At 41.1% G+C, this 24,815-nt stretch overlaps 1 protein-coding gene across 3 annotated transcripts in view; it reads left to right on the forward strand.

The window, feature by feature from the left end:
- The window catches only part of LOC140198951 (T-cell receptor-associated transmembrane adapter 1-like), a 36,027-nt gene that overhangs the window by 2,628 nt on the left and 8,584 nt on the right, over positions 1 to 24,815 (forward strand). For all 3 annotated transcript variants that reach the window (XM_072260253.1, XM_072260254.1, XM_072260255.1), the window contains one exon: positions 681 to 720. In XM_072260253.1, the coding sequence (XP_072116354.1) occupies positions 681 to 720 (40 nt within the window). The remainder of the gene's footprint in view (positions 1 to 680; positions 721 to 24,815) is intronic.

The raw sequence follows: 24,815 nt of genomic DNA on the forward strand, positions 1-24,815 counted from the left end.
ACATTGTTTTGAAATCATCACTGTAATGTTACTTTTATGAGTGGCCATTTTGCCAGAGTTATGTTAAGCTCACGATTATATAGGCAAAAGTACTTCTGCAAATTTAATCAGAAATGTCAAGTCCTAGCCCCGTGTAATATGGAGATTGAACAGTTTACATGTTAAATATGGAATGTGGAAACCAGCCTTGATTTTGGTGATTTGAATTTCAATTTCTGGAAGAAATAAATAATATTCTTTTCTGTTGGTTGCTCCTTCACATTCAAAACTGATAAACTGCAAGTTCTAAGAGAGCAACTGGAAGACAACAGTTCAGGAAGAAATAATACTTTGCAGATAACTACCAGCATGCAGGATATCACAACACTCCCAATCAGCTGCAATGCACATACTTTGAAATATAATTCGATATATTTCTGTTGTGTAAGAAAAATAAACTGCAAGTACATAGGTCTCTATCCTCTTAAGCAAGCATTTGAAAAACAGAAATAGCAGTCTAAGCTGAAAAGAAAATCTGAGTTTTGAATGCAATTTGCTTTAATGTTGTTTGAAATTAAATCAAACAGGACTTGCTTTGTTAAATTGTTACAACTGTCAGCTATCTTTCAGATGTTATAGCAGTTTGTTTGGTCTTTTAACAGTTTAACGTAAGAATAACTACTCCATTCCCTTATTTACAGCACCCAGATTAAGAAATCAAAGTGTCAATCAATTGCAGAGGTATGGCCACAGAGCTGCTTTTTTTAAACATTTAGATATATTTATGAAATTATTGAATAAATGAATTTTCCTTTGCTCTGATGTTGCTTAACTAAAAATGACATTTATATATTTTTATCAATGTTTGCCAAGCAGATTATCCTCACCATGTTTTCTCTGAAATTCAGACTACTTAGATATATATTGTACATATATAGGCAGATAAATAGATAGATAGAGATGGCTACTATCTCTGAATATTTGCATGTTACTCTAAATTTTGGAATACACATATCTTCAAACTTACATGATTTAATTACCTTATTTAATGTATGTTAGGATATTATAATTTATTGGAGATGGGTTCAGATCCGGCAATAGAGAAGCTGAAGTTTTTAAGTGAAGGTACCACTTTTATAATGAATTATTAGACACAGTTAGCTATCTTCAAACAAACAAATCAAATTTTATAAATCTGGTAGGGGCCAGAACAATCTGTATTTTCTCTCTATTAAAAATGCTACTGCTTTCTTCATAACAACATATTGATGTGCAAACTGTATTTGAAGTAATCTAAGTCTTGTCAAGTGTTTCTGAGTAATAATTTGAAATAATTTATGATGACAAATCTATTTTTCATTAATACTAGTTTTCTTGACCATATTTGAATGTAGAATTAATTTGCCCTAAAATCCCCTGTTCAGACTGGTATTGGTATTGAATGCAACAAAAGGAATACTCGTAGCCATAATCTTTACAGAAAAACTGTAATCTATATATATATGTCACAAAGATGAAAAAATCTGCGGATGCTGGAAATCCAAAATAACACACTCAAAATGCTGGAGGAACTCAGCAGGCCAGGCAGCATCTATGGAAAAGAGTAAACAGTTGATTTTCGGTCTGAGACTCTGTATCAGCACTCATGAAAGGTTTCGGCCTGAAACATCGACTGTACTCTTTTCCATAGATGCTGACTTGTCTGCTGAGTTCCTCCAGCATTTTGTGTACTTTGCTTTATGCAAGATGTTTTCTGTACAAGATTACTGGCAGCTCCTAGTCTGACTATATCAAATGTGTTAAGAAAAGAAGATTACGTGGAAAGGAGGAATAATTTTCCCAGAGGTGTTTTTTTTTGCTTTAGATTGGGGAATTTAAATTAAGGGTCAAATCTTGAAGGGACAGGGTAGAATAGAGAAGCAACAGGTGATGGCAAATCTTAACTCCATTTAGGATCAACTATGTGGGAATGGAAATAAGGTCAAAAAGAAGTGGTCTGACTTTTTTGGCAAGAATATTTAGAAAGCAATGTGATGTGTTCACTTCAGAATTTGAAGACGCTTTTAAGAGGACTACTGTTACTTAAAAGTCTAAGTTTCAGAAATGGGAAGCACATTAACAGGCTATTTAATGTTGGCTATCTTCTTCATTGAAAGATGGGAAACCTTCTGAGGTGAATCTAGTTTTACAGTATGAATCTGAAGCTATTGTGAAATCTTAGGTGTAGTTTGGCATCTTAATGGATTTTCAGGAAAATAGACTTTTCAGTCTTTCTAGTGGCACATGTAACTGCAATGACACATAATTGAAATACACCTCCTGGAGAGTGGAGCTCTGCATGCTTATACTTGGTGTCAGAACCTCAGCATGATCCAGAGCATGAGGTGCTGGACAGATAACTTGGAGCTGCTTGCCTGAAGCATGGAATCCCTGGGTACTGATGTTAGACGTTCACTCCCATTACTCTTATATTTGTAGACTGATACAGCATGGAAACACTTCGGCCTAACTCATCCATGCCAACCCGGAGGTTTACGTGAGCTAGTCCCATTTGCCTGCATTTGGCCCGTATCCTCTAAACCTTTTTTTTAATCTATGTACCTGTCAAATGCCTTTTAAACATTGTAGTTGTCCGCGCTTCCGCCAGTATCGCGTTCCTTATACCACCACCCACTGTGTGAAAAGATTGGCCCTCAGTACACTTTAGAATCTTTCCTCTCTGACCTCAACTACGCGTTTTCTAGTTTTAGACTCTCCTACCCTAGGTAAAAGAGAGTGATCATCCACCCTATCTACTCCCCTCATTTCATTCTTCCATATGGCCACACCTCAACCTCCAATGCTTCATGGAAAAGAAGTTCCAACCTCCTTATAACTCTTTCCCTCCAATCCCAGCAACATCCTTTTCTGCATCCCTTTCAGTTTAAAGACATACTAGTGCTCCACTGGGTGGGGGGTTTAAACTAGACTAGCAAGGGGAAGCAGACCAGAGTTCTAGAACAGATAGTGGAGAGTTATGGAGACAGATCAAGACCTCAGACATAATCAGGAATCCAAAGGTTGTGCATGGTGCAACTAATGTCCTGAGCTGCATATTTCGATGCAAGAAGTCTCGTAGGAAAGGCAGATGAGCTCTGGACGTGGATTAACACCTGGAATTATGATATTGTAGCCATTAGTAAGGCTTGGTTGCAGAAGGGGCATGATTGCCAGCTCAGTATTCCAGGGTTCTGTTGTTTTAGACATGACAGAGCGAGAGGGTTTAAAGGAGGAGGGGTGGCGTTACTAGTCAGAGAAAATGTCACAGCATTGCTCTGTCAGGACAGACGGGAGACCTTATCTAAAGAGGCGTTACGGTGGAACTGAGGAATAAGAAAGTATGGTGATGTCATTGGGACTAAATTACAGACCACCCAACAGCCCACTGGATTTAGAGGAACTAATTTGTAGAGAGATTGCAGACAATTGCTAGAGATACTGGTTATTATAGTAGGTGATTTTATCTTTCCACATATTGACAGGTACTCCCATACTGTAAAAGGACCAGATGGGATACAGTTGTCAGATGTGTTCAGGAAAGTTTCTTTCATCAGTATGTAGAAGTCCCAATGAAAGAGTGTGCAATACTTAATCTGCTATTAGAGAATGAGACAGGGCAGGTGACAGAAGTTTGTGTAGGGGAACACTTTGCACCTAGTGATCACAATGCTATTAGCTTCAAAGTAAATTTGCAAGAAGATGGGTCTGGTCTGCAGGTTGAGATTCTAAACTGGAGAAAGGCCTATTTTGATTGTATCAGAGAGGATCTGGCAAGTGTGGATTGCGACAGGCTGTTTTCTGGCAGAGATGGCAAGTGGGAGACCTTCAAAAGTGAAATTTTGAGAGTACAGAGTTTGTGTGTGCCTCTCAGAATAAAAGGTAAAGATAACAGGTGTAGGGTACCTTGTTCTTCAAGAGATATTGAGGGCCTGGTTAAGAGAAAAATGGAGGTACATAGCAGGTATAGTCAGGTAGGAACAAATGAGGTACTTATTGAGTATAAAAAATGCAAGAGAACATTTCAGAAATAAATTAGGGAGGCTAAAAGAAGACATGAGATTTCCCTAGCAGACCTAGTGAAGGAGAATCCTAAAGAATTCTACAGATATGTTCAGAGCAAAAGGATTTTGAGGGACAAAATTAGACCTCTGACAGATCAGAATGGTAATCTACACATGGAACCAAAGCAGATGGGGGAGGTTTTAAATGGATTTTTTGAATCTGTATTTACTCAGGACACAGATAGATTCTGTAGAAGTGAGGCAAAGCAGCATTGACTTCGTGGACCCTGTACAAATTACAGAGGAGGAGGTGTTCACTGTATTGAAGCAAATTAGAGTGGATAAATCCCCAGGACCTGACAAGGTGTTCCCTCTGACCCTGTGGGAGGCAAGTGCAGAAATTACAGGGGCCCCTGCAAAGATATTTAAATCATCCATAGTGACAGGTGAAGTACTGGAGGATTGGAGGATAGCCAATTTGGTTCCACTGTTTAAGAAATGTTCTAAAAATAAACCAGGAAATTATAGGCCAGTGAGCCTGACATCAATAGTGGGAAAGTTAGTAGAAGGGATTCTAAGGGACCAGATATATGAGTATTGGATAGACAAGGACTGATTAGGGATAGTCAGCATGGCTTTGTGGATGGCAGGTCATGTCGAAACAATGTTATAGAGTTTTTGAGGAAGTTACCAGGAAAGTTAATGAAGGCAAGGCAGTGGATGTTGTCTACATGGACTTCAGCAAGGCATTTGAAAAGGTCCAGCATGGGAGGTTGGTTGGGTAGATTCAGTTGCTTGGCATTCAAGATGAGATAGTAAAGTCGATTAGACATTGGCTTTGTGGGAGAAGCCAGAGAGTGGTAGTAGAGGGTTACCTCTCTGACTGAGGCCTATGACTAGTGGAGTGCTGCAGGGATTGGTGCTGGGTCTGTTGTCAATGGTCTGGATGATAATGTGGTTAACTGGCTCAACAAGTTTGCAGATGACACCAAGATTGGGGGTGTAGTTGACAGAGAGGAAGACTATCAGAACTTGCAGTGCTATTTGGACTGGCTGGAAAAATGGGCTGAAAGCTGGCAGATGGAATTTAAAGAAGACAAGTGCGAAGTTTTGCACTTCAGTAGGACCAACCAGGGTAGGTCTTACACGGTGAATGGTAGGGCACTGAGAAGTGTGGTGGAACAAAGGGATCTGGGAATACAGGTCCATGATTCAATGAAAGTGGTGTCACAGATAGATAAGGTTGAAAAGAAAGCTTTTGGCATATTGGCCTTCATAAATCAAAGTATTGAGTACAGGAGATGGGATGTTTTGTTGAAGTTGTTTAAGATGACGGTGAGGCTTAATTTGGAGTATTATGTGCAGTTTTGGTCATCTACCTATATTCAGATATAAATAAGGTTAAAAGAGTACAGAGAAAATTTACAAAGATGTTGCTGGGACTGGAGAACCTGAGTTATAAGGAAAGATTGAATAGGTTTGCACTTTATTCCTTGGCATGTAGAAGATTGAGGGGTGATTTGATAGAGGTATACAAATTAGGAAGGGAATAATTAGGGTAAATGCAAGCAGGCTTTTTCAACTGAGGTTGGATGGTACTACAACTAGAGGTTAAGGGTACATGAGGGGAAACTTCCTCACACAGAGGGTCGTGAGAGTGTGGTGTAAGCTGCCAGCGTAACTGGTGCATGCAAGCTCAATTTCAATGTTTGATAGTAGTTTGGATAGGTACATGGATGGTAGGGGTATGGAGGGCTATGATCAATGTGAGATGTGAGTAGGCTGTTTGAATAGTTCGGCATGGACTAGATGGGCTGAAGGGCCTGTTTCTGTTCTGTTCTTTTCAATGGCACTATGACTCTATACTTACCTTTAGCCGGGCGATCAGAACTAGGCACAATACTAGTCTCACCAACAACTCGTACAGTTGCAACATGACATGCGAACTCCTGTACTCAGTGTCCTAGCTGACTAAGGCAAATTTGCCAGGCACCTTCTTCATACACTGTGTTGTCAGTTTCAGGGCACTATGTATCTGTATCCTGAGAACTCTTTATTCTACAACACCTTACCACATACTACCACATACTGCTCCCGTATGTTTATTGCAATGACGTTCACAGTCTGTACCTGCTGTGGAATTATGCTCTAAAACCAATGTATTATTATTCAATAAAATTAATATTTAAGTGTCCTCTGATGTGCATTCACGCTCAGGGGGGATTGAATTCTCCTCTTAATTTATTTGATTAACTGTACTTGATATAGAGATGAGTACACAAGAGATCATTGTTTCTAATAATTAATTAATTTTCTAATCTTGCCTGGCCAGTTGTTTAATTCTGGTTCCCTTACACTATGTTGTTGAGTATCTTCGAGTCATCGTCAACTCATGGTGACCCTATGGATAGTGTAGCTGTCCACTGGGTTTTTGTGGCAAGATATGGAAGTAGATTGTTAGCCCTTTCCTCTGCCCAGATACTGCTGCTGCCCAGGTTGGGACCTGGCCGGATTTGAATAGTTCAAACCATCCGCCTCGAAGTCTAGTGCTGATGTTACTACACCACTGACTCTTACATTATAAGAGTACCAAAATCATTATTATCTGTATTTAAAGGATCTATTTTAGATTTTTTGACCTTTATAAAATTGTATACTATGACAAGATAATATCCTCTTTGAAATAAAAAACTTATAGTCAGAAATCAATTCCACCTAGACACTGTGGCCGTTTTGTATGCAAAGCCATTACAAGTACAAAATTGAGTGTTTCTTAGATATAATCAAGATTAATATTGATGCATAATATCTTTGATAATACAGCATTGTATTAGGCCAGAACAAATGGAGATTTAATAAACCAGTAGAGGAAAAATAATTTTCCTATTTGTCTGAAAAAAGGACATTATGTGTTGTAACTTGGATTTTTAATGCTAGATTTACAATATTAACTTGTGATGAGGTACGTTGATTATTAGTTTCCAAATTTGGGAGTATTCTGAGTTGTTAAATGTTGGCTTACCACTTAGCGTGTCTTTAGTGAAAAGTGATGATTAAATTTGAATGAAAATGTAGCTAAATGAAATCAGTAAATGTATGTGGCCATGAAGATTCTGATCAGTCATTTCAAACTGTTTCCATTGTCGATAAACCAAATGCTAAACTCTCAGATACACCACAGGGTGTGGCACCACAATAATGATTTGTTTGCCTACAGAGTAAATGAAAATGAGAAAAAAAAGAGCATATGCAAGGCTTGGATGTGACTGAGAGCCTCAAAATAACTTAATTTTCTGTATTTTCCTGGGGCTTTTTATCCCCCAAATTTCTTGTGAAATGTTCTACTGTGATAGTGCAAATTTTGACCATTTTTCTTATCAGCAACAAAACCTAGAACTAGGAGCAGACAATGAACACATTGTAAGCAGCAAGTTGAAAATAAGATGGCATCTTTTTACACCAATGTCCCCATTTTCAACAACATGATCAAAATACATTTGAGAAGTGACTCTGTTCCACTTCCATATTTGAAGAACAATTATTTAGAAATTCACAGGCAGAAATTTTTAAAAATACTGTAACAATAGAAGCAAAAACTTCATATAAACACATTATCTCATGTAAGAATTATTTTCAATTTTGCAATACTTGAAAATTTGTTCTTTCACATTTTCCAATTATTGTGTAGGCAACCACCTTAGTACCATCATGTAAATGCCCCTTATATTGTGTATAAACTATATCAATTTTCCAACTGATAATATTTCATATCATTGACTGGCAAAGTAGTTTTGCATAACATGTTCTAGATTTTAAAATTCATATAATCATAGTTAAGAAGATAATAATATGTAAATAAATAAATTATAGTCTTACCGACCGCAGCATTTATCTTTCAGTTTTATTACAGTATATTATGCTGCCTGGAATATTCTCTCAAACTAAAAAATGGAAAAGGTAGTTGTAGTATTAAACAATATGATATATGAATAAACTCTTCTTGGGCTTCCAGCCTGGTATAGGTCTCCATTTTAACCGATGTTTCGATGACAAGCTCTGCCATCTTCATCAGGGATAAATGCCTGGGCATATCTAGTCCGGTGGTATTTATACCACACGTCGTTCATTCCTCCTGATTGGTTACTCCTCATCCAATCAGGTTTCTGCTGTCCCACCTTGTTTACAATTGAACTCCAGTTATTACTTAGAGGGAGACCCTCGTCTTTGTTAAAATTCTTTTCCTCTAGTTTTATTTATGTCAGGTAAATCCATCTCCAAGATCACGAGACAGATAAAGAAAAAATGACAATGAAGTGAAATGGACTAATCCTCTCCACAAAGAAGGCAACTGTTTCAGAGATGCAATTCTAAATTAAATGGTTGAATGATCCACTAATATCCATGATACAACACTGCATTTTTTTTCTAGAAAATTGTTTATTTGGATTGAAAGCTTATAGAAGATAAAAATAGTGAAGCATAAATGCATTTCATAAAGAAATCCAAGTGAATTGCATGCCAATAACACCAGTGGACAAGCGATAAATTTATGCATACAGTATGTGAAGGAACTGTTTGGACTCTGCTCTGCTTTATACTTCAAGTGTCCATGCCAATCAGCACAATTTTTTTTACTATTTATTTCTCAAATGTATCACCAAAATTTCAAATGCTAAATATATAAAAAATGTTACTTCATTTATTTAACTATATAACCATATAACAATTACAGCACGGAAACAGGCCATCTCGGCCCTTCTAGTCCGTGCCGAACTCTTACTCTCACCTAGTCCCACTGACCTGCACTCAGCACATAACCCTCCATTCCTTTCCTGTCCATATAGTTGTCCAATTTAACTTTAAACGACAACATCGAACCTGCCTCAACTACTTCTGCTGGAAGCTCATTCCACACAGCTACCACTCTCTGAGTAAAAACGCTCCCCCTCATGTTACCCCTAAACTTTTGCCCTTTAGCTCTCAACTCTTGTTTGAATCTCCCCCACTCTCAATGGAAAAAGCCTATCTACGTCAACTCTATCTATACCCCTCATAATTTTAAATACCTCTATCAAGTCCCCCCTCAACCTTCTACATTCCAAAGAATAAAGAATAAATGACTTGTTCAACCTTCCTCTGTAACTTAGGTGATGAAACCCAGGTGACATTCTAGTAAATCTTCTCTGTACTCTATTTTGTTGACATCTTTCCTATAATTCAGTGACCAAAACTGTACACAATACTCCAAGTTTGGCCTCACCAATGCCTTGTACAATTTCAACATTACATCCCAACTCTTATACTCAATGCTCTGATTTTTAAAGGCCAGCATACCAAAAGCATTCTTCACCACCCTATCCACATGAGATTCCACCTTCAGAGAACTATGCACCATTATTCCTAGATCCCTCTGCTCTACTGCATTCTTCAATGCCCTACCATTTACCATGTATGTCCTATTTTGATTAGTCCTATCAAAATGTAATAGCTCACATTTATCAGCATTAAACTCCACCTGCCATCTTTCAGCCCACTCTTCTAACTGGCCCAAATCTCTCTGCAAGCTTTGCAAACCTACTTCATTATCCACAACTCCACCTATCTTAGTATCATCTGCATACTTACTCATCCAATTTACCGCCCCATCATCCAGATCTTTAATGTATATGACAAATAACATTGGACCCAGTACAGAACTCTGAGGCACATCACTACACACCATCCTCCAATCTGACACACAGTTATCCACCACCACTCTCTGGCGTCTCCCATCCAGCCACTGCTGAATCCATTTTACTACTTCAATATTAATACCCAACGATTGAACCTTCCTAACCAACCTTCCGTGTGGGACCTTGTTAAAGGCCTTACTGAAGTTCATATAGACAACATCCACTGCTTTACCCTCGTCAACTTTCCTAGTAACCGCTTCAAAAAATTCAATAAGATTTGTCAAACCTGACCTTCCATGCACAAATCCATGTTGACTGTTCCGAATCAGACCCTGTCTATCCAGATAATTATATATACCATCCCTAAGAATACTTTCCATCTATTTACCCACCACTGACATCAAACTCACAGGCAGATAATTGCTAGGTTTACTCTTAGAACCCTTTTTAAACGATGGAGCAACATGAGCAATACGCCAATCCTCCAATCCTCCAGCACCATGCCCGTTTGATTTCGTTAACTGTAGTTAAGAAGCAAATTTAAATAGTTTGCTAATTTTTGCCATTGTAGCTCAAATGCAATAGAATTGCATATAATGGAAAAGAAATGCAAAGTTGAGCCATATCCAGAAACACACGGTTTTACAGTCACTCATTTAAATGAAATTATTCTGTCCATATTCAGGATCTGATTATTTTGGTGTAGAGTGATCAAGTCACACAACACAGAAACAAGCCCTTTGGCCCAGTGTGCAGAACATCAAGTCCTTTCTAGACTAATCCTATTTATCTGTACTTGGTCTGTAGCCTATTTTGCAGTGAATTTCTAGCGTCATTCTACAGTGGTCTGCTGCAGAGAATGTAATATCAATAAATAAGACTGGTAAAATTATGGTAAAAACTGGTCGATGGAACTAAGTAGATTAGTAGCTCAGCACAGACTGGATGGTGCAAAGGGCCTGTTTCTGTGTTTTAGTGTTCTATGATTCCATGACTCTATATTAATGGATGGAGTATGATGGAGAATTGATACAGAATTATTCAGAAAATACTAATAATAATAACTTCATTGATCCAGAGTGAGAAATTTTCATTATAGCAGCAACATTTAAAAACACACTTAGCAGTGTGCAGACTTAACTAATGATAAAGTACAGAATAATAATATACACAATAATGATTTAACAATGTGCAATAATGTACAAAATAATAAAACAGACTATTGTATTATGATGTGTGCTCTCCTGTCACACAGAAATGAACTGCTGTATATGCTTATTGCATTTGAAAGGAAAGATTTTGTCACAGTGGCGCTGAATGAGTCAGTACCAAAAGGTGCTCTGCTGCTTATTCAGTAGGTCATGGAGAGGACGTGCCAGATTGTCCATAATGGATAACAGTTTGTTTAGTGGCCTCCTCTCCACCACTAAATCAAAAGAGTCCAGATTGTAGCCAAGAAGGATCCAGCCTTTTTGATGAGTATTGCCATTATTACTAAACATCTTTAATCTTAGTGAACTTAGCACTAACTGATGTAGAGGCCCATTTGTTGCTGGTTTTTATGCCAGAATTATGACGTCAAGTCCAGTCAGGTTAAGTTTATTGTCATTTACAAGTATATAATGTATATAGAAACTAGACGTTTCTCCAAACCAGGGTGGAAAGCACAGGATAGCTTATGAAGGTAACCATAAAATCTACAGATAGAAACATAGAAAATAGGTGCAGGAGTAGGCCATTCAGCCCTTCGAGCCTGCAAAGCCATTTATTATGATCATGGCTGATCATCCAACTCAGAACCCTGCACCAGCCTTCCCTCCATACCCCCTGATCCCCGTAGCCACAAGGGCCATATCTAACTCCCTCTTAAATATAGCCAATGAACTGGCCTCAACTGCTTCCTGTGGCAGAGAATTCCACAGATTCACCACTCTCTGTGTGAAGAAGTTTTTCCTAATCTCAGTCCTAAAAGGCTTCCCCTTTATCCTCAAACTGTGACCCCTTGTTCTGGACTTCCCCAACATCGGGAAAAATCTTCCTGCATCTAGCCTGTCCAATCCCTTTAGGATTTTATACGTTTCAATCAGATCCCCCCTCAATCTTCTAAATTCCAACGAGTACAAGCCTAGTTCATCCAGTCTTTCTTCATATGAAAGTCCTGCCATCCCAGAAATCAATCTGGTGAACCTTCTTTGTACTCCCTCTATGGCAAGGATGTCTTTCCTCAGATTAGGGGACCAAAACTGCACACAATACTCCAGGTGTGGTCTCACCAAGGCCTTGTACAACTGCAGTAGTACCTCCCTGCTCCTGTACTCGAATCCTCTCGCTATAAATGCCAGCATACCATTCGCCTTTTTCACCGCCTGCTGTACCTGCATGCCCACTTTCAATGACTGGTGTATAATGACACCCAGGTCTTGTTGCACCTCCCTTTTTCCTAATCAGCCACCATTCAGATAATAATCTGTTTTCCTGTTCTTGCCACCTAAGTGGATAACCTCACATTTATCCACATTAAATTGCATCTGCCATGAATTTGCCCACTCACCCAACCTATCCAAGTCACCCTGCATCCTCTTAGCATCCTCCTCACAGCTAACACTGCCGCCCAGCTTCGTGTCATCTGCAAACTTGGAGATGCTGCATTTAATTCCCTCATCCAAGTCATTAATATATATTGTAAACAACTGGGGCCCCAGCACTGAGCCTTGCGGTACCCCACTAGTCACCGCCTGCCATTCTGAAAAGGTCCCGTTTATTCCCACTCTTTGCTTCCTGTCTGCTAACCAATTCTCCACCCACACCAATACCCTACCCCCAATACCGTGTGCTTTAAGTTTGCACACTAATCTCCTGTGTGGGATCTTGTCAAAAGCCTTTTGAAAATCCAAATATACCACATCCACTGGTTCTCCCCTATCCACTCTACTAGTTACATCCTCAAAAAATTCTATGAGATTCGTCAGACATGATTTTCCTTTCACAAATCCATGCTGACTTTGTCCGATGATTTCACCGCTTTCCAAATGTGCTGTTATCACATCTTTGATAACTGACTCCAGCAGTTTCCCCACCACCGACATTAGGCTAACCGGTCTATGATTCCCCAGTTTCTCTCTCCCTCCTTTTTTAAAAAGTGGGGTTACATTAGCCACCCTCCAATCCTCAGGAGCTAGTCCAGAATCTAACGAGTTTTGAAAAATTATCACTAATTCATCCACTATTTCTTGGGCTATTTCCATAAGCACTTTGGGATGCAGACCATCTGGCCCTGGGGATTTATCTGCCTTTAATCCCTTCAATTTACCTAACACCACTTCCCTACTAACATGTACTTCGCTCAGTTCCTCCATCTCACTGGATCCTCTGTCCCCTACTATTTCTGAAAGATTATTTATGTCCTCCTTAGTGAAGACCCATGAATAACAAACTAAAATGCATAAATTAAATATTGTAAGGTACAGAACCATTAACCATAAAGACCATAAGACAAAGGAGCAGAAGTCAGCTATTCGACCCATCGAGTCTGCTCCACCATTTTATCATAAGCTGATCCATTCTTCCATTTAGTCCCACTCTCCCACCTTCTCACCATAACCTTTGATGCCCTGGCTACTCAGATACCTATCAAGCTCTGCCTTAAATACACCCAATGGCTTGGCCTCCACTGCCGCCCGTGGCAACAAATTCTATAGATTCACCACCCTCTGACTAAAAAAATCTCTTCGCATCTCTGTTCTGAATGGGCGCCCTTCAATCCTGAAGTCATGCCCTCTCGTACTAGACTCCCCCATCATGGGAAACAACTTTGCCACATCCACTCTGTCCATGCCTTTCAACATTCAAAATGTTTCTGAGGTCTCCCCTCATTCTTCTAAACTCCAAGGAACACAGTCCAAGAGCGGACAAACGTTGCTCATATGTTAACCCTCTCATTCTCGGAATCATTCTAGTGAATCTTCTCTGTACCCTCTCCAATGTCAGCACATCCTTTCTTAAATAAGGAGACCAAAACTGCCCACAGTGCTCAAGTGAGCTCACCAGTGCCTTATAGAGCCTCAACATCACATCCCTGCTCCTATACTCTATTCCTCTAGAAATGAATGCCAACATTGCATTCGCCTTCTTCACCACCGACTCAACCTGGAGGTTAACCTTAAGGGTATCCTGTACGAGGACTCCCAAGTCCCGTTGCATCTCAGAACTTTGAATTCTCTCCCCTTTTAAATAATAGTCTGCCCGTTTATTTCTTCTGCCAAAGTGCAGAACCATACACTTTCCAACATTGTATTTCATTTGCCACTTCTTTGACCATTCTTCCAATCTATCCAAGTCTCTCTGCAGACTCTCTGTTTCCTCAGCACTACTGGCCCCTCCGCCTATCTTTGTATCATCAGCAAACTTAGCCACAAAGCCATCTATTCCATAATCCAAATCGTTGATGTACAATGCAAAAAGAAGTGGCCCCAATGTAAAAAAAAAGCAGCCCAGTGACATTAACCAGTGACATTTCAAATACGATGCGGCACGGAGCTTGGAAGCCTAATGGCCTGGGGGAAGAAACTGTTTCCCACCCCGACCATTTCTGTTTTTATGCATCATACTCTCCTGCCTGATGGAAGTGGAAGAGGATGGGTGAGATCCTTAATAATACTAAGGGCCTTACGTGTGCAGCGCTCCTGATAAATGTCCCCGAAGGATGGTAGGGAGACCCCTATGATCCTCTCGGCTGTTCTCACAGTCCTTTGTAGGGACCTCTGGTCTGATGCTCGACTGCTCCCATATCAGATAGAGATGCAACTTGTCAGGATGCTGTCAGTGGTGCTCCTGTGAAAGACAGGTAAGCTGGTGTTGGTGGGGGGTGCTGGCTTGCTTGCCTCAATCCTCTTAGGAACGGAGACACTGCTGTGCCAACTTGTTCAGGAAGGTGAACGAGATTAGCAAGGCCTGCAGTTTTGCTTGGCTTTTTCCAAACCTGTATTTAAAAAGTATTCAAACATCCCAAGGCACTTTATGAAACAAGAAGACAAAATTTAACACCAGGCCAAAGAAAGAGTCAGTGAAATCGGTAGCCAAAAGCAAGTTCGAAGTGGGAAATGTAACTAGTACCTTAAAGGAGAGAGATTCAGCAAAGGAGTTCCAATGTTTTAGCTGTAGGTGACGTAAGTCATGGTTGTGATAAAAATGTCCAGGCTACACAAGGGGCTGGATAGGATAAACAGATTTTTGTAGGATCGTGAGAGTTATGGAAATAGGGAGAAATAAGACTAAGGAAGGAGAAAAGCACAAGAATAAAAGCATTAAAATGTGACATGGGAAGCCTGTATTGCTCAAGAATACAGGATTGATCGCGGGTGAGATATGGTACAAGTGAGGGTTTAGGATCTCACCAATAAGATTCTAATCAGTGACCTTCAATTCAATAGTATTGTCGTTACTATGTTCCCAACTGCTAACGTTCTATGGGTCAATATTGGATCTATGAGCCTGCTAGCGTGCTCACCTCCAGACACCTCAAAGTTGTTAGACCATCTCACAAGGTAAAGGACAGGAATATGATCCACTTGCCAGGGATTAGTGCATCTTAAACTCTCAGGAACCCATCCAGGACAAAGTAGCTCACTTGATTGGCACCCATTAAGAATCCTAAACATCTTCTCTCTTCAACGACAGCATGTACTATTTACAGTTACTTTTAGAGGCTACTGTGTTGGCACCTCCCTCAACCTGAAACTCTATAGCCCAGAAGGACAAGGGCAGTAAATATATGGAAAATTCACCACTTGACTGGTCCAAGATAGTGTCAGTGGACCACGGCTACATGTTGAGGACTGCTTACAAAACTTCTATATCAGGGGTTCCCAACCTTATTTATTCCATGGACCAATACCATTAAGTAAGGATCTGTAGACCCCAGGTTGTAAACCTCTGTTCTAAATATACATCTACTGAATTACTCTCACTGCAATCTGCAGCCTGTAATTTCCCTTTAAGCAACGCACTTTTGAACTGTCTTAATGAACTAGTGGTTTCATGGTCTTCTAAATGACTTGGTGGACTTAACTCTCAAGCATACAGGTATGGCATCCTTAAGCAGATGAAGGTGAATCGCCATGCCTGAAAGAGAGGAAGGAGAGGTGGACACCAAGCTAGACTGAAATACTGTGGAAAGAAATACCCTCTACCCAGCATCTTGTTAGCAAATGTACAGTTGCTGGAGAACAAGATAGAGGACCTAAGAGCAAGATTGCTGTATCAGAGGGAAATGAGGAATTGCTGTGTTCTGTGTTTCATGGAGACATGGCTCACTCTGGAATTGTTGGCTACATCGGTAAGACCCGATGACTCTTGATACACTAGATGGACTGGACTACTGATTTGGGGAAGGCAAAAGGTAGGGGTACGTTTCATGATAAACTCTTTGTGGTGCTTGGAAGCAGAGGTCTTGTTTCCCTGACTGGAAACACCTAACAATTAAGTGCTAATGGTTCTACTTACCAAAAGAGTCCTCCTTCATAATCCTCATTGCAGTTTACATACTGCCATAGGGTGATGTTAAACAGGCAGTCAAGATATCGTGTGCTAACCTTGGCAAAAAAGAAACCTCACCTTTCAAATCTTTGTTGGGGACTTCACTCAGGCTTGTTTGCAGAAATAAGTGCCCAATTATCGTCAACATATTACCTGCAGCACCAGCTGTCCTAACGGACTTGATCACTGCTATACCACGATTAGGAATGCCTACTGTTCCATGCCTACACTGCATTTCAGGAAGTCTGATCACGTGGCTGTCCTCCTCCTGAATGGATACAGCCAGGCTGAAGAGCAAGGATCCAGAGGCAAGGATAAGAAAGAGGTGGTTGTGGGAGGCAGAGGAGTGTTACGGGATTGCTTTGAGTTGGTGGACTGGGCAGTGTTCAAGGACTCACCAGAGAATCTGAACGAATACATCACAGCTGTCATGGACTTCATAAAAGCAGTCGTTGACGAGTGTGACTCCACAAAATCAGTCAGGGTCTTCCCCAAGCAGAAGCCCCAGATGAACTATAAGATCCGTAATCAGCTGAGGGCCAGATTAATGGCATTCAGACCTAGTGACCAAGTGAGATACGATAGAAACATAGAAAACATACAGCACAATACAGGCCCTTCAGCCCACAAAGCTGTGCCAAACATGTCCCTACCTTAGAACTACCTAGGCTTTACCCATAGCCTTCTATTCTTCTAAGTTCCATGTAGCCATCCAGGAGTCTCTTAAAAGGCCCTATTGTTTCCACCTCCACCGGCAGCCCATTCCACGCACTCACCACTCTCTGCATAAAAAAAATTACCCCTGACATCTCCTCTGTACTTACTTCCAAGCACCTTAAAACTATGCCCTCTCGTGTTAGCCATTTCATCCCTGGGGAAAAGCCTCTGACTATCCACATGATCAATATCACTCATTATCTTGTACACTTCTATCAAGTCACCTCTCATCCTCTGTCGCTCCAAGGAGAAAAGGCCGATTTCACTCAACCTATTCTCATAAGGCATGCTCCCCAATCCAGGCAACATCCGTGTAAATCTCCTCTGCATCCTTTCTATCGTTTCTACATCCTTCCTGTAGTGAGACGACCAGAATTGAGCACAGTACTCCAAGTGGGGTGTGACCAGGGTCCCGGTCCTATATAGCTGCAACATTACCTCTCGGCTCAAACTCAATTCCACGATTGATGAAAGCCAATGCACCATATACCTTCTTAACCACAGAGTCAACCTGTGTAGCAGCTTTGAGTGTCCTATGGACTCAGACCCCAAGATCTCTCTGATCCTCCACACTGCCAAGAGTCTTACCATTAATACTATATTCTGCCATCATATTTGACATACCAAAATGAACCACCTAACACTTATCTGGGTTGAACTCCATCTGCCACTTCTCAGCCCAGTTTTGCATCCTATCAATGTCCTGTTGTAACCTCTGACAGCCCTCCACACTATCCACAACACACCCAACTTTTGTGTCATCAGCAAATTTACTAACCCATCCCTCCACTTCCTCATCCAGGTCATTTATAAAAATCACGAAGAGTAGGGGTCCCAGAACAGATCCCTGAGGCACACCACTGGTCACCAGCCTCCATGCAGAATATGACCTGACTCCAACCACTCTTGGCCTTCTGTGGGCAAGCCAGTTCTGGATCCACAAAACAATGGCCCCAGGATCCCATGTCTCTTTATTTTCTCAATAAGCTTTGCATGGGGTACCTCATCAAATGCCTTGCTGAAATCCATATACACTACATCTACAGCTCTACCTTCATCAATGTGCTTAGTCGCATCCTCAAAAAATTCAATCAGGCTTGTAAGGCATGACCTGCCTTTGACAAAATGCAAAATGACAATATGAATATTCCTAATCATATTATACCCCTCCAAATGTTCATAAATCCTGCCTCTCAGGATCTCCTTCATCAACTTACCAACCACTGAAGTAAGACTCACTGGTCTATAATTTCCTGGGCTATCTCTACTCCCTTTCTTGAATAAGGGAACAACATCTGCAACCCTCCAATCCTCCAGAACCTATCCCGTCCCCATTGATGATGCAAAGATCATTGCCAGAGGCTCAGCAATCTCTTCCCTCACTTCCAACAGTAGCCTGGGGTACATCCTGTCTGGTCCCGTTGACTTATCCAACTTGATGCTTTCCAAAAGCTACAGCACATCCTCTTTCCTAATATCTACATTCTCAAGCTTTTCAGTCCGCTGCAAGTCATCCCTACAATCGTCAATACTCTTTTCCATAGTGAATACTGAAACAAAGCATTCATTAAGTACCTCCGCTATTTCCATTGTCACACTTGATTGGTCCTATTCTCTCATGTCTTATCCTCTTTCTCTTCACATACTTGTAGAATGCCTTGGGGTTTTCCTTAATCCTGTCCGCCAAGGCCTTCCCATGGCCCCTTCTGGCTCTCCTTAATTTCATTCTTAAGCTCCTTCCTGCGAGCCTCATAATCTTCAAGATTCATATCATTACCTAGTTTTTTTGAACCTTTCATAAGCTCTTCTTTTCTTTTTGACTAGATTTACAACAGCCTTTGTGCACCATGGATCTTGTACCGTACCATCCTTTCCATGTCTCATTGGAACGTACCTACTCAGAAATCCATGCAAATATCCCCTGGACATTTGCCACATTTCTTCAGTACGTTTCCCTGAGAACATCTGTTTCAATAGGTCCAGGTACGATCTTTGGAAAGCCCAATTCATGGGTAAAGTGGCAATTCTGGACCAAAGTTGAATCCAGTTGTGGTAGGGCTTGAATGCTGTTACCTCTTACCAAGTGAAAACAGGCAACATCAGTGACAACAAAGCAAATACTATCATCCCCTCAAAGACCTTAACCTCAATACCTTCTTATGCAATTGGGTCCTCAATCTCCTCACTTGCAGACTCCAGCCCATTAGGATTGGCAACATCTTCTCCACAATCTCCATCAGCAGAGGCGCACTACAAGGCTGCGTTATTTCGACTCCTGCTCTATGCCCTTTATACTTAAGACTGTGAGGCTAAGCACAGCTCTAATGCCATATTTAAGTCAGTTGATGGTGCCTCTATCATTTGCTGAATCAAACGTGATGACAATTGACTGAAATCTGTGGCTGAGTGGCTGAAAATCTGGCTGAGTGGTGCCACAACAACAACCTCTCACCCAAAGTTAGAAAGACCAAGTGTTGACTTCAGGAGGAGGAAACTGGAGGTTCATGAACCAGTTCTCATCAGGGAATCAGAGGGTCATCAAATTTAAATTTCTCAGCATTATCATTTCAGAGGATCTGCCTAGGCCCAGCACGTAAGTGCAATTATGAAGAAAGCATAGCAGCACCTCTACTTCCTGTTTACGAAGTTTGCAAACACTTGGCAAACATCTAAAACTTTGACAAACTTCTACAGATGTGTGGTGGAGAGTATATTGACTGGTTGCATCATGGCCAGGTATGGAAATACCAAAGACCTTAAACAGAAAAACCTACAAAAAGTAGTGGATGTTACCCAGACCATCATAGGTAAAGCCCTCCCCACTATTGAGCATATCTACATGGAGTGCTGTCACAGGAAAGTAGCATCCTTTATCAAGAGTCCTCGAGAACCCCCACCATACGGGCCATGCTGTCTTCTCACTGTTTCCATCAGGAAGGAGGTACAGGAGCTTCAGGACCCACACCATTAAGTTCAAGAACAATTATTACCCCTCAACCATCAGGCTCTTGAACCAGAGGGATAGCTTCACTCACTCCATCACTGAACTTTCCCACAACCCGTGGACATACTGTCAAAGACTCATCATCTCATGTTCTCAATGTTTATTGCTCACTTATTGATTTTTTTCTTTTCAACATTGGTTGTTTGTCTGTCCTGTTGGGTGCAGTCTTTCATTGATTCTGTTATGTTTCTTGGATTTTCTGTGTATGCCTGCAGGAAACTGATTCTCCGGGTGATATATATGGAATCTCATATGGTGAAATATATGTATTTTGATAATACATTTACTTTGACCTTTGAACTTGCAATTTCCTCTCCAAGTTTTGCATCATCCAGATATGGACGTACATCATTGACTTTTCATCATTATTGGGTCTAAATCCCAGAACTTCCTACCCAATAGTACTGGGTATATCTCCAGCAGTTCTGGGTATATCTTCAGTTCCAGAAGGCAGCTCATCACTAGATTTGCAAGGGTAATTTGGTATCCCAGAAAGGATGAAGTAAAAAAAGTTTTAGATGAGCTTATGTTTATGAAATGGGAAAAATAGATCATACAGCAAAAATAGTAATAAATTAATCACTGAAGTTGCAAAAACAAAAGTGACAATTTTAGCTGAGGCAAGGGCTGCATGAGGGAGATGGTGAAGGGTAGTGGTGTTGAGTGTATGGGTTTGAAGTTCAGCTCAAATCAGATAGAACTCTAAGTTCAGGCCATCAGGTTCTGCTTGATACAATGTCCAGGATTGCTAAGAACTAGATCAGAGCATTCCCACTCAGCAGAACAATGGACAATTGTTTGATCATGTAAGTTATACAGTATATAATAACAGAAAATATTCTAAACGTTCAGCAGGTCATAAGACAAAGGACAAAGGAGAAGTCGGCCATTCGGCCCATCGAGTCTGCTCCACCATTTTATCATGAGCTGATACATTCTCCCATTTAGTCCCACTCCCCCGCCTTCTCACCATAACCTTTGATGCCCTGGCTACTCAGATACCTATCAATCTCTGCCTTAAATACACCCAATGACTTAGCCTCCACTGCTGCCCATGGCAACAAATTCCATAGATTCACCACCCTCTGACTAAAAAAATCTCTTCGCATCTCTGTTCTGAATGGGCGCCCTTCAATCCTTAAGTCATGCCCCCTCGTACTAGACTCCCCCATCATGGGAAACAACTTTGCCACATCCACTCTGTCCATGCCTTTCAACATTCGAAATATTTCTATAAGGTCTCCCCTCATTCTTCTAAACTCTAAGGAATACAGTCCATGAGCAGACAAACATTCCTCATATGCTAACCCTCTCATTCCCGGAATCATTCTAGTGAATCTTCTCTGTACCCTCTCCAACGTCAGCACATCCTTTCTTAAGTAAGGAGACCAAAACTGCCCACAGTACTCCAAGTGAGGTCTCACCAGTGCCTTATAGAGCCTCAACATCACATCCCTGCTCCTATACTCTATTCCTCCAGAAATGAATGCCAACATTGCATTCACCTTCTTCACCACCGACTCAACCTGGAGGTTAACCTTAAGGGTATCCTGTACAAGGACTCCCAAGTCCCATTGCATCTCAGAACTTTGAATTCTTTCCCCATTTAAATAAGAGTCTGCCTGTTTATTTCTTCTGCCAAAGTGCATAACCATACACTTTCCAACATTGTATTTCATTTACCACTTCTTTGCCCATTTTTCCAATCTATCCAAGTCTCTCTGCAGTCTCTCTGTTTCCTCTGCACTACCAGCCCCTCCACCTATCTTTGTATCATCAGCAAACTTAGCCACAAAGCCATCTATTCCATAATCCAAATCGTTGATGTACAATGTAAAAAGAAGCAGCCCCAACACGGACCCTTGTGGAACACCACTGGTAACCGGCAGCCAACCAGAATAGGATCCCTTTATTCCCACTCTCTGTTTCCTGCCAATCAGCCAACGCTCTATCCACGTATGTAACTTTCCCGTAATTCCATGGGCTTTTATCTTGTTAAGTAGCCTCATGTGTGGCACCTTGTCAAAGGCCTTCTGAAAATCCAAATGTACAACATCCACTGCATCTCCCTTGTCTAGCCTACTGGTAATTTCCTCAAAAAATTGTAATAGGTTTGTCAGGCAGGATTTTCCTTTAAGGAATCCATGCTGACTTCTGCCTATCTTGTCATATGCCTCCAGGTACTCTGTAACCTCATCCTTGACAATCGACTCCAACAACTTTCCAACCACCGATGTCAAGCTAACAGGTCTATAATTTCCTTTTTGCTTCTTTGCCCCCTTCTTAAATAGCGGAGTGACATTTGCAATCTTCCAGTCCTCCAGAACCATGCCAGAATCTATCTGCTTTTGAAAGATCATCGCCAATGCCTCCGCAATCTCCACAGCTACTTCCTTCAGAACATGAGGGTGCATTCCATCTGGTCCGGGAGATTTATCTACCTTTAGACTATTCAGCTTCCTGAGTACTTTCTCTGTCGTAATTGTGACTGCACACACTTCTCTTCCCTGACACCCTTGAGTGTCCGGTATACTGCTGATGTCTTCCTCAGTGAAGACTGATGCAAAATACTTGTTCAGTTTCTCCGCCATCTCCTTATCTCCCATTACAATTTCTCCAGCATCATTTTCTATCGGTCCTATATCTACTCTCACCTGTCTTTTACTCTTTATATACTTGAAAGAGCTTTTAGTATCCTCTTTGATATTTTTGCTAGCTTCCTTTCATAGTTAATCTTTTCCCTCTTAATGACCTTCTTAGTTTCCTTTTGTAAGCTTTTAAAAACTTCCCAATCCTCTGTCTTCCCACTAATTTTTGCTTCCTTGTATGCCCTCTCCTTTGCTTTAACTTTGGCTTTGACTTCTCTTGTCAACCACGGTTGCATCCTTTTTCCATTCGAAAATTTCTTTTTTGGAATATACCTGTCTTGCACCTTTCTCACTTCTCTCATAAACTCCAGCCACTGCTGCTCTGCCGTCTTTCCCACCACTGTCCCTTTCCAGTCAACTTTGGCCAGTTCCTCTCTCATGCCACTGTAATTTCCTTTACTCCACTGAAATACCGACACATCAGATTTTGGCTTCTCTTTTTCAAATTTCACAGTGAACTCAATCATGTTATGATCACTGTCTCCTAAGGGTTCCTTCACTTCAATCTCTCTAATCACCTCCGGTTCATTACACAATACCCAATCCAGTACAGCCGACCCCCTAGTGGGCTCAACAACAAGCTGTTCTAAAAAGCCATCTCGCAGACATTCTACAAATTCTCTCTCTTGAGATCCAGTGCTGACCTGATTTTCCCAATCCACTCGCATGTTAAAATCCCCCACAATTATCATAACACTGCCCTTCTGACAAGCCTTTTCTACTTCCAGTTGTAATTTGTAGTCCACATCCCTGCAGCTGTTTGGAGGCCTATAAATAACTGCCATCAGGGTCCTTTTACCCCTGCGATTTCTTAGCTCAACCCATAAAGATTCTGCACCTTCCGATCCTATATCACCTCTTTCTAATGATTTAATATCATTTCTTACCAATAAAGCCACGCCTCCCCCTCTGCCTACCTTCCTATCCTTCCGATACACCATGTATCCTTGGATGTTCAGCTCCCAGAGACATGCATCCTTTAGCCAGGTCTCAGTGATGGCCACAATATCATACCTGCCAATCTGTAGCTGTACGACAAGATAGATAGATATACTTTATTGATCCTGAGGGAAACTGGGTTTATATACAGCTGCACCAACCAAGAATAGAGCAAAAATATAGCAATACAAAAACCACAAACAATCAAACAACAAAATGCAAACTATGCCAGACAGAAAATAAATCCAGGACCCGTCTATTGGCTCAGGGTGTCTGACCCTCCACGGGAGGAGCTGTAAGTTCAATGGCCACAGGCAGGAACGACCTCCTGTGCCGCCCATCTCGGTTGTATTTCGGTGGAATATGGCCGAAGTCCAACAGTAAAAAGTTCAATATCCGGTCTACAAGCACGTTCCTCGATCGTAATATGACCCTAATTGCACCATCTGTTGTTAACCAGATCATCCACCTTATTCCTTATGCTGTGTGCATTTAAGTATAACACCTTAAGACCAGTATTTGGTACTTTTTGCTTTGATTTCAGTGCAACTTTATTGCACTGCAACTCATCCCAATGGCTACAAATTTGCCCCATCATCTGCCTGTCTTTCCTGACATCTTTACTGCTCACTATCTTAGATTTATTTCTGTTTTCCACTTCTTCCGCTCTATCATTCCGGTTCCCATCCCCCTGCCAAATTAGTTTAAACCCTCCCTAACAGCTCTATTAAACTTTCCTGCCAGGATATTGGTCCCCTTCGGGTTCAGGTGTAATCTGTCCATTTTGATCAGGTTATACTTCCCCCAGAAGAGATCCCAAGAATCTGAAGCCCTGCCTCCTGCACCAGTCTCTCAGTCACGCATTCATCTGTCTGATCCTACTATTCTTGCCCCGCTAGCACGTGGCACAGGTAGCAATCCCAAGATTACTACCCTGGAGGTCCTGCTTCTCAGCTTCCTTCCTAACTCCCAGAAATCTCTCTTCAGGGCCTCCTCCCTTGTCCTATCTATGTCATTGGTACCAACATGTAGCATCTGTGGAAAGAGAAGCAGCATTAACATTTTGGTTTGAAGATCTTTTGCCAAAACTGGGAAGGAGAGAATACAAGTTAGCATCAAGTTGCAGAGTAGATATATTTATGTGCACGCCTGTGCAAGCAGCCAGAACAGAGGGAATACCTCTGATTGAGTGAGGCAGGGAGTTACTCTGAGGACAAGCTATGAGACAAGGAGAGAGAACATAGTTCTCTGTTTGTCAAAGCTATAAATTTAAGTGTTGAAC

Source organism: Mobula birostris, chromosome 6 (genome assembly GCF_030028105.1).
Source record: "Mobula birostris isolate sMobBir1 chromosome 6, sMobBir1.hap1, whole genome shotgun sequence".
NCBI classification, from domain to species: domain Eukaryota; kingdom Metazoa; phylum Chordata; class Chondrichthyes; order Myliobatiformes; family Myliobatidae; genus Mobula; species Mobula birostris.